The 14,469-nt window shown below is 51.5% G+C and overlaps 1 protein-coding gene across 1 annotated transcript in view; it reads right to left on the bottom strand.

Moving 5' to 3' along the window:
* Positions 1–14,469, bottom strand: part of MIPEP (mitochondrial intermediate peptidase) — a 127,349-nt gene that overhangs the window by 100,680 nt on the left and 12,200 nt on the right. The window contains exons 6-10 of the mRNA XM_075562822.1: positions 12,243–12,425; positions 10,608–10,764; positions 7,429–7,477; positions 6,736–6,796; positions 3,902–3,954 (exon numbers count right to left, since the gene is read on the bottom strand). Coding sequence (XP_075418937.1) covers positions 3,902–3,954; positions 6,736–6,796; positions 7,429–7,477; positions 10,608–10,764; positions 12,243–12,425 — 503 coding nt within the window. The remainder of the gene's footprint in view (positions 1–3,901; positions 3,955–6,735; positions 6,797–7,428; positions 7,478–10,607; positions 10,765–12,242; positions 12,426–14,469) is intronic.

Here is a 14,469-nt window from a genome sequence, read left to right as displayed (position 1 = left end):
CTGGCCACAGAAATTACCTCGGGCCCCCAGTTTGACTGCCTGGTTTACGGGAACCAGGCAGGCATGCTACCTCGTTGTTTGGGGACCAGATCAGAAGACAGCATGACTTAGAGCAGAAACCTGTGCTAGTCTTCGTTTTTCAACTTGTGTTTTTAAAATGTGTCTATGCAAACTTCACCTCCTTGCCCCAAAGTATCGCTGGCAGTTTATAATTAAATAGTTTATAATAAATAACAAGATAATTTATAGTAAAATAATAAATCTGGAGAAGCCACAAAAAACTGGACAGAGAAAAAAATTAAAAATCTGGCTGTTCCTTAAGATTTACAGATTTTTAGGCTTGCTCACTTATCTCCCCCCCCCCATTTGTCTTAACTCCTTCTCCTCTAGCCAACAGACTCTTTTCTCTCGATGGACATTTCAGAAGCTTGAAATAAACCAAAAGTATTTAACATAAAAGAAAAAAAAAACAGCCCCTGGGTTTAACTTGAAGAAAGGTTCAAAGCAGAAAAAGCCCCTTCTATTTTCATTCCATGTCAAACCGCACATTTAAGGCTTTGCTCGAAAGTCAACGAATCTTAAAAGGATTGTGAAATCATCACGCTGTTCACTCTTCTGGTTCCAAAATCAAACTAGTGTGTTTTCCCTCTTTTCTTTTATATTAACAGTGCCTCGGCCCACTTTTGTTTTGCTCTGCCTTATTTGAAGCCTCAAGTCAAAATAGAGTCCTTAGCTCTTAAGCTACTTAAAATAGCCCTTTAAACCCCTGAATTGTTACAAGCCCTTCTCAGGCATTCTACATCCCTTTCTTCTTGTTTCTCTTACTCAATCAGTAACTGGGATAGTTAGATTCAGGGTTGCTTGGCTAGGTCAGGAGTCTCAATCGTTTGGTAATTAAGGCTTAGAAATTCCCCATGATGGGGCCTAACACAAGTCAACCAACTCCATAATGCAATCAGTTATGAATACCCAACCAGCTCAAAGAATATTGGGGTGGATGCAAACCCCTTACTTACATCACAGCTCTGATGTAAACAAAAGAAAGTTTCCTCAGAGGTATGAACTACTTCCTAAATAAGGGGATGCTGTGGCAAAGCTTGGGTGTGAACCCTGCATCTGGCCTTTCCATCTCTGGTCCTTTAAACGCCACCGGACAGCCTGCCATATTGCCTGCAATCTTAGGAGCCATCAGTGGCCTGCCATTTGACTTAACTGAACTTATCGATTCATTCACCTGTAGTCTTCCTGCTGATCTTGCGTTCACGATGTGGGTCAGAAGCCTTCAGATTAACTAACATCTGACCCATGGACTTAACATCTGACCTTCAGACTTGACTTGACTGCTACTACAACTTTGTGAGCCATTCCCTTGATGTAAATGTACACACACACATACACACACACACAATCACTAGCTTTGCCTCGCTAGAGAATCCAACTGAAAACAATAACCAAATAAGCAAACTAACAATGAAACTTGCTAGAAGTGAAAAAAGCTTGAAGCATTTACTGAGGAAGATCAAAGACTACAGTCTTTGGTGTGAATGTAAAGAAAACCAAAATCCTTAAAAACAGAGGACTAGGCAACATTGTGAAAAACAGAAAAGATTTAAGTTGTCAAGGATCTAATCTTGCTTGGATCCACAATTAATACTCATGGAAGCAGCAGATTAGATACTAAACTATGCATTGCATTGGGAAAACATGCTGCATAGACATCTTCAAGTGTTAGAGCATGGAGATGACCCTGAGACCTAAAGGACACCTGACTCAAGCCATGAAATTCTCAATTGTCTAATGTGCATGTGAAAGCTGGGCAATTCATGAGAACAAAGAAAACCGATGCATTTGAATGATGGTGTCGGTAAAGACACTGGAAATGCCAGGAGGTGCAAGAACACACACATTTTTTTGTCTTGGAAGAAGTCAAGCCAGAAATGCTCCTTCAGAGTGAGGGTGGTGACACTTGAGAGAGCAGTCCCTAGAGAAGGATGTCATGCTTGGTCAAGTGGAGGACCAACAAAGAGGATGACCCCCAAAGAGATGGATGGACACAGCGGCTGCAACCATGGGCTCAAACCTAACAACTGTCAGGACGGCGTGGGGCTGACCAGTGTCTTGTTGTTGTTCATGGGGTCCCTAACAATCATACGGACCCCACAGCGCCTACCTAACATCACAACTGAAACACGAACCCAGATCAACTGAAGTCCTCTGGTGTCAGCAGGTCACGTGTGTCCCAGATCACCTTGTGGTTGTTGAGTGAGAATCGCCACAGAGTCTAATTTTGGAGCGTTAGCTTCTACTTCTAAAGAGCCCAGGTAGCGAAATGGTCATGAGCTGGGTTGGTAAGCGCAAGGTCAGCAGTTCAGATCTACAAGGCAGTCTGCAGGGAGAGAGATGAGGCTTTCGACTCCTGTAAAGAGTGGTAGAGCGCTTGGGGATTCTTTACTGCTTCAGGGGCCCACGAGACCGCTGCTGAGCGCCTCGGCCTGCCCCCCCAGCCAGGAGGTGGCACAGCCAGGTTCTAGCGGGCCCCAGTCCTCAGGGCACTCACAGATGAGAAGGGAGCTGGAGGCTGCATCCCAGGAATAAGCTCCGCAGGTGAAAAGACAAGCTTGCTCGTGCTACGTTCCGGTACTTACTATCACGTTAGATGTGGTCTAGTAGGCAAGCGCGAACCAGTGTGAACTGAAACTGTGCGTGCATGGTAGACACGACACAGCAACATCTCTGCGGCAGTCACTGCATGCTACCTCAAACAGACGTAAAGGAACTTCCCTGGAGCAGAACTGAGCCACGTGCTCGGTGGGTGGGAGTTTCACACGAGGAAATTACTGGAGCACTGGAAGAAGGGGCCTTGGCGGGATTTGGCGGTATGGGGCGGTGTCCAGGTAAAGTGTGACACTGGGACTAAGCATACCCTTGTGGCCAGGTATGAGCGGGCCCTGCCAGCAGAGGGGGTGAGTGTGAGAGGCACACAAGTTTCTAATGTGGACAACGGAGTGGACAGTAAACCTCACTGCCGTCCAGTCAATGCTAACTCATAGAAACCCTACTGGGCGGGGCAGAACTGCCCCTGTGGGTTCCCCAGGCTGTAACTCTCTATGAGCACAGACAGCCTCATCTTGCTCCCAAGGAGCTGCTGGTGGTTTTGAACTGCTGACCCCGTGGCTAGTAGCTCAATGCATAACCCAGGTCACCAGGACTACCAATTGGATCACAGTCGCTATAAAAACAAAGGACCAAACCCAACATTGAGTTGACACCAACTCATATCGACCTTATAGAACCAAGGAGAACAGCCTCCACAGAGTTTCTGAGATTTACCGAGCGTGGACAGCCTCGTTTTTCTTCTATGGGGCAGCTGGTGACTTTGAACCACAAACCTTTTGGTTAGCAACCAAGCAATGAACCGCTACACTGCCAGGGCATCCTAGACATGATAACCTACTTAGCCATCGGGTCGGTTCCAACTCACGTTACCCCTACAGGACAGAGGAGCACTGTGCCCATTGGTGATCTGAGGCTGTAGAGCTTTACCAAGAGTGAACAGCCTCATCTGTCTCTTGAAGAGTACCTCAGGGGATTGAACTGCCAGCCTTTACGATAACAGCCGAGCAATGAAAACACTGCACCACCGGGCTTCTTAAGAGACACAGAAAGTCAACCAAACCAGTGTGTCGATGCCCAATCATCGCACCCGCCAAGATAAGATGTAAATCTTCACAAGCGCAAACAGCCCATCTTTGGCCCATAGTCACTGGTGGGTCGAGCCGCTGACCTTACAGTTAGCAGCCCAACGTGTGACCCTCTGCACCACCAGGGCTGCTGGCAGTTGCCAGGTGCTCGCTAGATGCGTTGCCTTCCCCCATCTCCCACCTGAGCGGAGCACACTCACCTCTCGGCACGGAGCACCCCGCTGTAGTAGGGGGGATCCCAGGGCATCAGTTCCTGCGAGGGGAGAGGTCACAATTAGGAGGGCGACCATGGTCTCAGGATGCCAACCGAGAGGCTCCTAAAACACACACCTCACACACGACCTTCACCTGTTCTCACAGCGTGGGCACCACCTCCCTGTCTACCAACCTACCAACGGGGAGAGGCAAGACACACGTAAGCCCCAGCCCCCGGGGTCCCGGGGAGAAAGCAAACAAACTCTGTAATAGACATGCAGGAATGTCAGCAGGAGTGTTCCTCCCCAATCGACCTGGCACAGCTGCCATCAGTGAGAGGCACTGCGCCCAGGAGAAGACCAAGCCTCGCTCAAAACCCGACCCGGGACACTTATGGCGCTTCCTGGGTGCTTCCCATACCAACGCAGCAGTTCAAATGCAACCCAAGCGAAGTGGGAGCGAAGGGCGGCCGAGAAAGCAGGCCAGAAAGAAGGCCCGGGCTAGCCGCTGCGTTGGACGACTCGTATGGAAGACTGACACCCAGGGAAGCGAGAGTTGCTGAATGCATTTTTTTATTAAAAAAATATATAAACAAACAAATAAATACTGCATTCCCAATAGATTCCGACCCGGAGTGACCCTGTAGGACAGAGCAGAACTGGCCCAGAGGGTTCCCAGGGCTGTACATCTTTAGCGAAGCCAAATGCCTCATCTTCCTCCTGTAGAGCGATTGCTGGGTCCAAACCAGCGATGGTAGGGTTAGTGGCCGAGTGTTTTTCCCACTGAGCCACCAGGGCTCCTTCGGCTTCTCATCTCCCCCAAACTGTCCTGTGAGCTATGATGAGATTGGGCTGTGACGTCAGGCTGCCTGGGGTTCAAGTCGACCGGCCCCCATTGTAAAACCTGGGGAAATTCTCCCTTGTCCACCGGGCCCTTGCTTACTCCAACACAGAAGTTTCTCCCCTGCCAGCTTCTCGGCCCGCCCAGCACTCAAATGCCTGCCACTGGCTGCTAACGCAAAGGCTGGTGATTTGAAGCTCTCTGGGCAGCCTTCACCCCTGCCCCCTGCCCCCAGTACTAACTCACTTGCCCCTGCTTAGGGCTGTCACCTCGCAGTGGAGGGTGAGCTGCAGGAGAACAGGGAATTGGTTGGATTCTTCCCTGTTATGTCCCCGAACCATGCCTGGCACACACCAGTCTCAGCATAAACCTTGTTTTATGAAAACAATTTTTAAAAAACTCTACTAACCCAAACCCACAGCCACTGAGTCAATGCCAACTGATAGCAACCCTGCGGAAGGTTCCCAAGGCTCCAAGTCTCCATGGGAGCAGCGGCCTCATCTTGCGCCCTCCCTCAGAGGGCTGAAGCACGAGGCAGGACACCTGCACAGACCAGGAGCTCTGGAGACGCCACCTACCGTGCTCATCGCCCTCCCACGGTCAGGAGGCTCAGCGTGGGCCTCAGTTCCTCCACAGCGGGCCCTTTCCCATAAGCAGTCACTGTGCGCTTCTCATGGGAACTTGTGACAATGTAGAACTGCCCCTGTGGGTTTTGTGACTCTAACTTTTTACAGGAGAGGCACGTGGTATTAACTAGATCCATGGAATGCCAGCCATTTTTCTGGGCAGGACAGGTTTGAACTGCAGACCTCTTGGATAGCAGCCCAACACTGTGCCAGCACACACACACACACACACACACACACACAACTAGAACCCGCCAGCTGTTCTGTGGGAGGGAGAGCTGTCTGCTTCCGCCAAGATTGACAGCCATGAAAACCCAATGAGACAGGGCCACTGTGTCCTATAGGTCACCACGAGTAACGGACTGCATGGCAGAGTCCCGGGTCACTAGGACTCCTGTGAGTTTGCTAGGATGAATAGCTGGAAAGCTGGAAAATGGTTCCTAAATCCATGCGGTGCATTTAGCAGAACCTTTCCTAGGACCAGGGCTCTGGCAGCAGCCACCAGCTCAAGAGGCCTCAGCTGCAGCTCCCATAGAGGGACCGCAAGCCAGCCCCAGCAACCCAATGCAGCCTCACACCAACTGGAGCTCCAGCACGCCAGCTGCAAGCACAACTGTGCCTACTGCAAGGTTACGTCAACCACTCAGAGCGGGGACACACGGCCGGCTCAGCTAAGCTCCATAAACGGGGGCTAGCACCGATGGGACCTTAACACTGCTGACCCAGACCTCGGTGCGGCTGATCGGCTTCAAACCACGCAGCCACATGTCTACAGAGAGGCAGCGGCCTCTGCCTGGGCAGTATCCTTGTGTGCATCTGTTCCCCTTTCTTTATATGTGGGAGCCCTGGTGGCACAGTGGTTACATGTTGGGCTGTGACCAGCAAGGTCAGCAGTTCAGAACCACCAGCAGCTCCTTGGGGAAAAGCGGGGCGTTCGACTCCTGTAAAGAGTTCCACTCTTGGAATCTCACAGGGGCAGTGCTAGGCTATGTGCTCGCTCCGAGTCGGAATCAATTCAATGGCTGTGAGTATGGGGTTTATTTTACTCTTTTTATGGATGCGTGTGTACACGTGCACGTGTGGGTGTGTGTGTGTGTGTGTGTGTGTGTGTGTGTGTGTGTATGTGAGAGAGAGAGAGAGAGAGAGATGTGTCAGCGAAAAACCAGAAATCTCGGATTTCCAGGCCCTGTAGACTCGGCCGCCTGGACCTTGACACTCACCAGAACCAAGACTCAGAATCAGGATCCCGTGGACTGTCTGTCCCGTGGACTGTCTGCAGATCACAGCAACCTTGCAGACTGAACAGACAGTGATGGGAACTAATTGTTTAGAGGACGGTTTTAAAGGAACCCTCCCGCGATGGCGTGACTCACGGCATGCTGAGGGCTGAGTTTCCTTTTCGTCCCCCGGATCATCTCGAAGTCGCGTAGGGTCCTAGAAGACACGGGCGTCACCATGGTTAGGACAAGGTGGTGATCGGCACGGCAGGGGAAAGGACGAGCTTGCTCGTGCTGCGGTGCTACGGTCCAGGACTTCTATCAAGTTAGAGATGGTCTGGACGGCAAACGAGAGCCGGGGCTAACTGAAACTGTGCATGCGTGTGTGCTAGACACGCCACAGCAACACACACGACAGCCACTGCGTTTCTACCACAAACAAACAGAAAGGAACAACATGCACAGGCTCTCATGTTGAAGTCACGAAGGCGAGGGCAGCACTGGGAACGTGGCAGGACACTGTAGAGGGAGCCCTGCTGACCACGGGCCAGGGGTGTGCGCAGTCTGGCTGTCATGGACCCGCCGTGGTTGGATCCCCGGCCGTGGAACCTTCAGACACAGGCTGGACACAAGTGCCGGGCAGTTAGCCAGCCAGGGGTAGGGGGCCGGGGGGCGGGGCAGGGTGGGTGTCAGTTCTGGTTTCAGCATCAGCAGCTGGAGGGCACTTGTGTCCTTCCAACACTGACGTTCTTAATCGGTCCCTTCTCAAATACTTACAAATCCAGACTTTGTCTTTTCTTTTGTTTTTAAATAAATGACAAATACTCTAAAGAGTGGAGAAGAACTGACCTTTCAGAAAGTTTCTCTGAGAGTTTCTCAAGGAATTGCATGACAGTCTCTAAAAGTGAAATGAAGGGGGAAAAATACAAAAGAAGTTCACACACGTGAAATAAAATGAACAAACGAAATACAATTACGTAACGGCGATCCTGACATACGCACTTCGGGGGGGGCCCCCAGAGAGCTGACTTTCAAGCCGGCACGGGGCTGCTAACAGACCTTGGGGACAGCACTAGAGGATGATGACCTCTTTAACAGACAAGCAGACTGTGGCATGGTAATGGCCCAAAGCCCTACATTGCGCCCCGGAGTGAAGAGTTCATGCCAATCCAAAATCAAAGCCGCTACCATCGAGTCAACTCTATGCAAAGAGAGCGTGGGACAGCCGTCCCTGGCCTGCAGTTCTCTATTGGAGCAGGCAGCCTCCTCTCTCGCTTGCAGAGCGGCTGGTGGGTTCAGAGGGGTGACCTCGTGGTCGCAGCCCCAGTACCTAATGCACCGCACTAATCGACCAAACCAAACTCATTGCCGAGGAGGTGGCTCTAGCTCATAGCGACCCCGTGGGACAGAGGAGAACTGCCCCTGTGGGTTTCTAAGATTGTGACTCTTTATGGGATCAGGCCACCTCTCCTTCTGCCCTGTAAAGAGGCAATAGAAAACTAAAAAAAAGAGTGAAATGTCAATGTTTCTGTCTACTTCAGGGAGAAAGATGGGCTTTATATAAACCCCCGCGGGCAGTGCTACCCTGTCCTGTAGGGTGGTCCTGTGGAGTGACCCGGCGCAGACTCCACAGCAGTGAGTTTGGCTTGGGTTACATCTACAATAAAAGGAAAACTTAAGCTTTCCAGACATGCCCAACATTCTGGCAAAATTTAAAGACACGAGTTGATGCTGATCCATTTATAAAAATCAGTACAGTTTGGATACACCATTTATTAAAAATTTGGGTTTTTTTAACATCAACAATCTTCCAAGTAAATATGTTCATGTTGACATACCAGAAACTCAAAACAGACCCCTGCCATTGAGTTCATGCCGACTCACGGCGGTTAATACCAAGAGGTAGTGAAAGGAGAGCATTAAATGTCTAAGTTGTACATACAGTAAGGGGCATTTGAAATACCAAACACAAAAACAAAACAAAAACCTGCCATCGAGTCAATTCCCACCCATAGCGACTGGACAGGACAGAGGAGAACTACGCGTTCGCATTTCCAAGGCTGTTCAAATCTATATGGAAGCAGGTGGCCTCATCTCTCTCCGCTGGAGAGACTGGTGAGTTTGAACCACTGGCCTTGTGGCTACCAGCTCAGCGCATACCCTCCTGTGACACCAGGGCTCCTTAGTCTTGTCGGCTGCAACCCTGAGAGCACTTGCAGTGCCATCAGGAGGTCCAGACACGGCGGTGTGGAGGTCGGGAGATGTGAGATGGAAGCAGGCGGATAGTAGCTACTTAAAAATTTAATTCTGAATGCAGGCTGTCATACTAGCTGCCTCCCAGAACTATTTTCAAGTAGCTCCGGGAGCTTGTTCCCCCTAAATAACCTACTTCACACTACCTTCGGCTTTTTACCTTCCCCCTAGGAGAAGCATCTACTCCGAAACGTGTACCTGGCCAATTCTCCTTGCCACACTTGCCCGCACTTGAGAAAGGGCTCACTGTGAACCAAGTTCCTGATTCACCTGTCACATCTAGGCTCCCCTCTCACCTTTGCCTCCACCCCTGCCTTCCTCCTCCTGGTTGCTCAGGTGTCACCAGCCCTTCCCTGTCCATCTCAAGTTGCTCAGCTTCCTGACACCGTCCACAGCCACATGCCCAGATAGACTCCTGAATGGCCCCAACGCCCACAGCATTTTCGGCTTCTGAGGTTGGGACCCTAGACATGTCGATAACCCTCTCTTTCTCCCTCGGAGCTGCTGGTGGTTTCAAACTGCTGACCTTGAACTTAGCAACCCAATGTGTAACCCCAGCACGCCTCCGGGGCTCCACCTCAGTCAGTGTGCAATCACGACTATTTGAATCTCTCACCACACGCCCCTCACTGGGACTCTTCCTCACACCTGTCAGGTCCCTCCCTGTCCCCCCATACCTCTCCTTCCCTGCGGCCACAGACTCATCCCCCCACCTCCTCAAGTCTTCACTCACAGTCATTTTCTCAGCGACTCCCTGCCTCCCACACCAACCCCACTCATCCCCTTCCCTGCACAATCTTTCTCCTCAGCAGGGACACCTTCTCCTCAGTACTGACGTGGTCAGGTGGTTAGGAGGAGCAGTGTTAGGCGAAAACAGAGGATGGCCGCGCCAGATCGGAAAACAAAGTTTGACTACACAATCACCTAGCTGCCAGAGTACACCATGACACAACTGCCAAATCCCGTCATCCCAGAACTGCCAGATCAGATCGTGACGCAGTTGCCAGACTTGAAAGGTAGCGAACTGCCAAAGCACCGAGCCACGGCCCGGCCACTGCCTCAGCACCCTGACAGTCACCGCCAGCACAAGACTCTCGCCTCTCACTCGGCTCCCATTGCTGCCAGAGGGGCGTGGCTAATGCTCCAGCGCTTAGACAATCAATACCTGGGCAGGTGCACTTACTAATATTTATCTTGCTCTCTGTCCTCCACAAGGAGGTAAACCACTGACTTATTTCCAGTGCCCGTATTGTCATCGACGGAGCCCTGGGAGATCAGCAGGTCCGCAACTGGGCTGCTAACGGCAACTGCCAGCCATTCGACAACACTGGCCGCTCTGAGGGAGGAAGCGGGGGCTCTCTCCTCCTGTAAAGTGCGAAGAATCGCTGAAACTCAGGGGGAGCCATCTACCTGTCCTTTAGCGTCGCTATGAGTCAGCGCTGACGCCACGTCAGCGAGTTTGAGAATGCCGTCGCGAGCCCGGTGGAGTAGTGAGTTATGATTTGGGCTGCAAACCCCATGGTCAGCAGTTCGAAACTACTGACTGGCTGATGTGGGGGAGAAAGGCCAGGCTTTCTACTTCCATAAAGAGCAATGGTCTTGGAAACTCACAAGGGCAGTTCTACCCTGTCCTGCAGGGTCACTGTGCATTAGGATCAGCTCGATGGCGGTGGGTTTTTAACTTTAAATCTTCGCAGGAGCGACCCAGTGCTTAGCCCACTATGCTTGGTTTCTTAAACACCCACCTTTAGCCTGAGAGCCAGCATGAGGCTTACCTGGAGTTTGGGCGATAGTGCCTTGGAGAGCTCTGTGGGAAAAGCTGGAGTACCCCACCAGCTTCGCCAAGCGGTCTCTGTGGCTGAGTAGTTCTTCTAGGCAGTTCAACTGGCCCGCATTGGGATACAGGAAAATTTTATAAGCAGCTTCTCGCACCTGTATTTCGAGAGCAAAGGTACGAGATGTAAATACCAGGATGGAAAATCTTACATATGATGATAGGGGCTAAGTCTTACCGTGTGCTCTGCAGAGGACGGATGACTGGTTATAAAAGTACGTCACAGCAGGTGGAGGACCACAGTCTCCCAGGAGATACCAAGATCCCTTGCAGAGCACTGTGTACGCGAGCGATGTAATACAGTCTACTTTCTACTCTGTTCGCCAAGGAGCCACACAAAAGTCAGTCTCCACAACCAAGACCAGAAGGGCTGGGCGGTGCCCGCCGGCCATTGACAACTGCTCGGAAAAGGATCGCAGGGGAACATCCTGGAGCGAGAGGGTGAAAAGTCTGGAATAAAACTCCCAGTCACAAAAGAGACCAGGCTGACTGGTTGGAGAGAGACGGGCAGGACCTCCCAAGACTGGTCCTTCGTCTGACTTCACGTCTGGAACGGAAGTCATCCTGGGTTAGAACCATTTCACCCAAGGACCAGGTTCAGACAGTGAGGAAAGATGGAGTTAGGAAGGCCAAAGGAAAACTGGGACACACTGGCGGCACATGTAGAAAGCAAATGTTTTGAGAATGATGATGGCAACAAATGTACAAATGTACTTGACACAATGGATGGATGGATGGATTGTTGTTGTATGAGCCCCAATAAAATGATTTTTTTTAAAGCCAAAACAAACGGCACAGGGACTGCCAAGTGCGAGGCTGATGACCTCGATAAGCCTTTCCCGAGTTCATGGCTTCAACGAAGCGAACGAGGCTGTCGGATTCACACACCAGCACAGGCTGCAGCAGCACTCGCTCCTGGAGTTCTAGGGGCTGTCCCGGGGCAAAGGAGGACATAATATACGAACGACAGCGTTGGCGAAGGTGGTGGCGCACACCGTGGGCTGCCAGGAGCAGGAACAACTGTCTGGGAGGAAGGACAGCCAGAGGGCCCCTGGCAAGCTGGGATGACAACTCTTGGTCTCACCTACTTGGGCCTGTTACCGGAGGGGACTGGGCCACAAAGAAGGACATCAAGTTTGATAAAGTAGAAGGCCAGTGAAAAAGAGGAAGACCGGCCCTCAACAAGTCAGACAGACAGCCATGGGAACACAGACAGGAGCGCCAGTGAGGATGGCACAGAATGGGGGCCCTGTTTTGTTCTCTTAGGCACAGGGTCGCTCTGGGTCGGCATCGACTCCATGTCAACCTAACCAGCAGAGTTTAAAATCTGCCTCCCAGGGCATGAGTCTCCATGCCCGAACACACACTTCCCTGAACGGGGGAAACAGCCAAGTGATCTAGCATGTCCGCCACAGCTGCTGTCAGCCAGACAGATGCTACGATGAGGACAGAGCTACGGGACAGGAGTGCCTGTTCTGTTTCCCACAAGCACCGCTGGGGGGCTTGGCTACCCGGAGGCTCTTCTGCGGGTGCTGCATGCTAGCATCAGCATGGGCAGGGCAGGAGGGACACTGACCCAGTCATCGGGGGCTTCGGCGTGCAGCCCATCCACGACCGCGTGCTCGCCCTCCAGGAGGAAGTGCCGGTGGAGGTGCTCCGGCAGCAGGTGCTTCCCGATCTTGTTGGGGGTGTTGGTTCCCATGAGAAACTTGCTGCTCAGATCCAAGATTTTCACATTGAGGTCCACTGCTTGCTTACGCTGTCGGGGGAGAGGGGGCGTGTGACGCTGGAAGAAGTACAGTAAGCAGAGGCCCGATCCACGCCCTCCCTCAACGGGGCGCACTGGCACGTTGGGACCGATGGAACACAAGAGCGATGAGGAGGGTGGTGCTGACTCTTTACAGAGGCGTACGGCCTCATCCTTCTCCACTGGGGCAGCTGGTGGGTTCCAACTGCTGACTGTGTGGTTAGCAGCTCAATGCCACCAGCGCTCCTTAAAGTTACTGAAGGTATGTCAGATTAAGATTCCACAATTCATAGACAACCTGGACAGACAGTAGGTCGACGTGTCTAGTGGAAATGTGTTATACTTTAATAAGATGTTAATTGAAACTATTTTAAAATGTAAACATAAGTAACCTATATAACCCACTGCCATTGAAGCACTTCTGACCAGTATGGACCTTGGAAGACAGGGTAGAACTGCCTGAACGTTTCCGGAGCTGTGAGTCTTGACGGGAGCACACAGCCTCATCTTTCTCCCTTGGAGTGGCTGGTGGGTTTGAACTGCCGACCTTGTGGTAAACAGTCTGCTGCTTGGCCCACTATATCAGCAAGGCTCCTTCTTTAAGATGCTATAGGAGGACCAATCAAGGTCCACATGGCTGGTGGGTCTACCAGAGAAAGAGGGGTACAATTGCCACTTCTTGGCCTTTTGGCTAAGATCAAGTGTAGAAAGAGGGGTGCAGGCTCAGCTATTCGTTCCTGGAGAACAAACTAGGCATTAGATGAAATTGTGCGTACATCATTCTGGGAAAGTTTTCCAATCATTAATCATATATTCTAAGCCAGCAGTTCTCAACCTGTGGGTCGCGGCCCCTTTGGGGGATCAAATGACCCTTTCACAGGGTCGCCTGATTCATAACAGTAGCAAAATTACAATTATGAAGTAGCAACAAAAAATAACATGAGGAACTGTATGAAAGGGTCGCAGCACACTGTATGAAAGGGTCTCAGCACGAGGAAGGATGAGAACCACTGCTCCAAGCAATGCCTTAATTCAACAACGATTAAGCAACATGGATAACTTTTAAAGGAGCCCTGGTGATCCTCTGGGATAAGTGTTGGACTGTTATCCACAAGGTTGGCAGTTCAAACCCACCAGCTACTCCGAGGTAGAACAATTCAAACTTCACTCAAAATAAAATGCTCAGAGACTCCGCTGAGGAGTCCTGGTGTTGGGCTGCTAACTGTGAGGTCGGCAGTTCGAACCCACCAGCCACTCCTAAGGAGCAAGATGAGTCTGCGCGCTCCCATAAAAATGTACCGTCTTGGAAATGCACGGGGGCAGTTCTGCCCTGGCCTACAGGGTCACCATTGTCAGATCGAACCTCAGTGGCATGAGGTTTGACTCAGAGTCTGGTACCTTGTTATTTAGTCCAGGATTTCTGTCTGCCTACAGAGACCGAATTTTCTACTCCCGTCAAGAATTCCGTCACAGAAACACACAGGGCAGTTCTACCCTGTCCTATAGGGTTGTTACGAGTAGGGCATTGGCTCCGTGGCAGTGAGTCTGGTTTTGGGTTTGTTGGTTTTTTGGGGGGTGGGGGTGGTGGTGGTGAGGTACTTTGTTTCTCACATGGCTATTTATCGCCACCTGAAGGCAACTGAAGGAACAGCAAAAAAGATGATGTATTTTTTAAAAGCGAAGACACCATTGCATTCGAGCCTGTCCCCAGTGGCCTCTCCTCCCCAGAGGTTTCCCACGGCTGTCGTCTTTGCAGAGGCAGACGGCCTCGTCTATCTCCCAAAGATCGGGAGGTGGGTTCAAACCGCCGACCTTCCCATTAGCGGTCAAGTGCTTAATCACCATGCCACCAGGGCACCTCCAGCAAGAAAGCACGGTCGCTGGCTGCTCACTGCACTGAGGTTCCCAACTGTCCCCCAAAGCTCTGACTCTCGTTGGTTGCCACTGAGTGCCTTTCGACTCCTCCCAACCCCAAGTAGCAGAGCCCGGGGGGGGGGGGGGAGGGGGGAAAGCAGATGGCCAGGCCTTGTTGCCACTGGGCTGCCGGGTGGGTGGA

This window comes from Tenrec ecaudatus, chromosome 11, assembly GCF_050624435.1.
Source record: "Tenrec ecaudatus isolate mTenEca1 chromosome 11, mTenEca1.hap1, whole genome shotgun sequence".
Lineage (NCBI taxonomy): Eukaryota > Metazoa > Chordata > Mammalia > Afrosoricida > Tenrecidae > Tenrec > Tenrec ecaudatus.
This window is presented reverse-complemented; position numbering and strand designations above follow the sequence as displayed.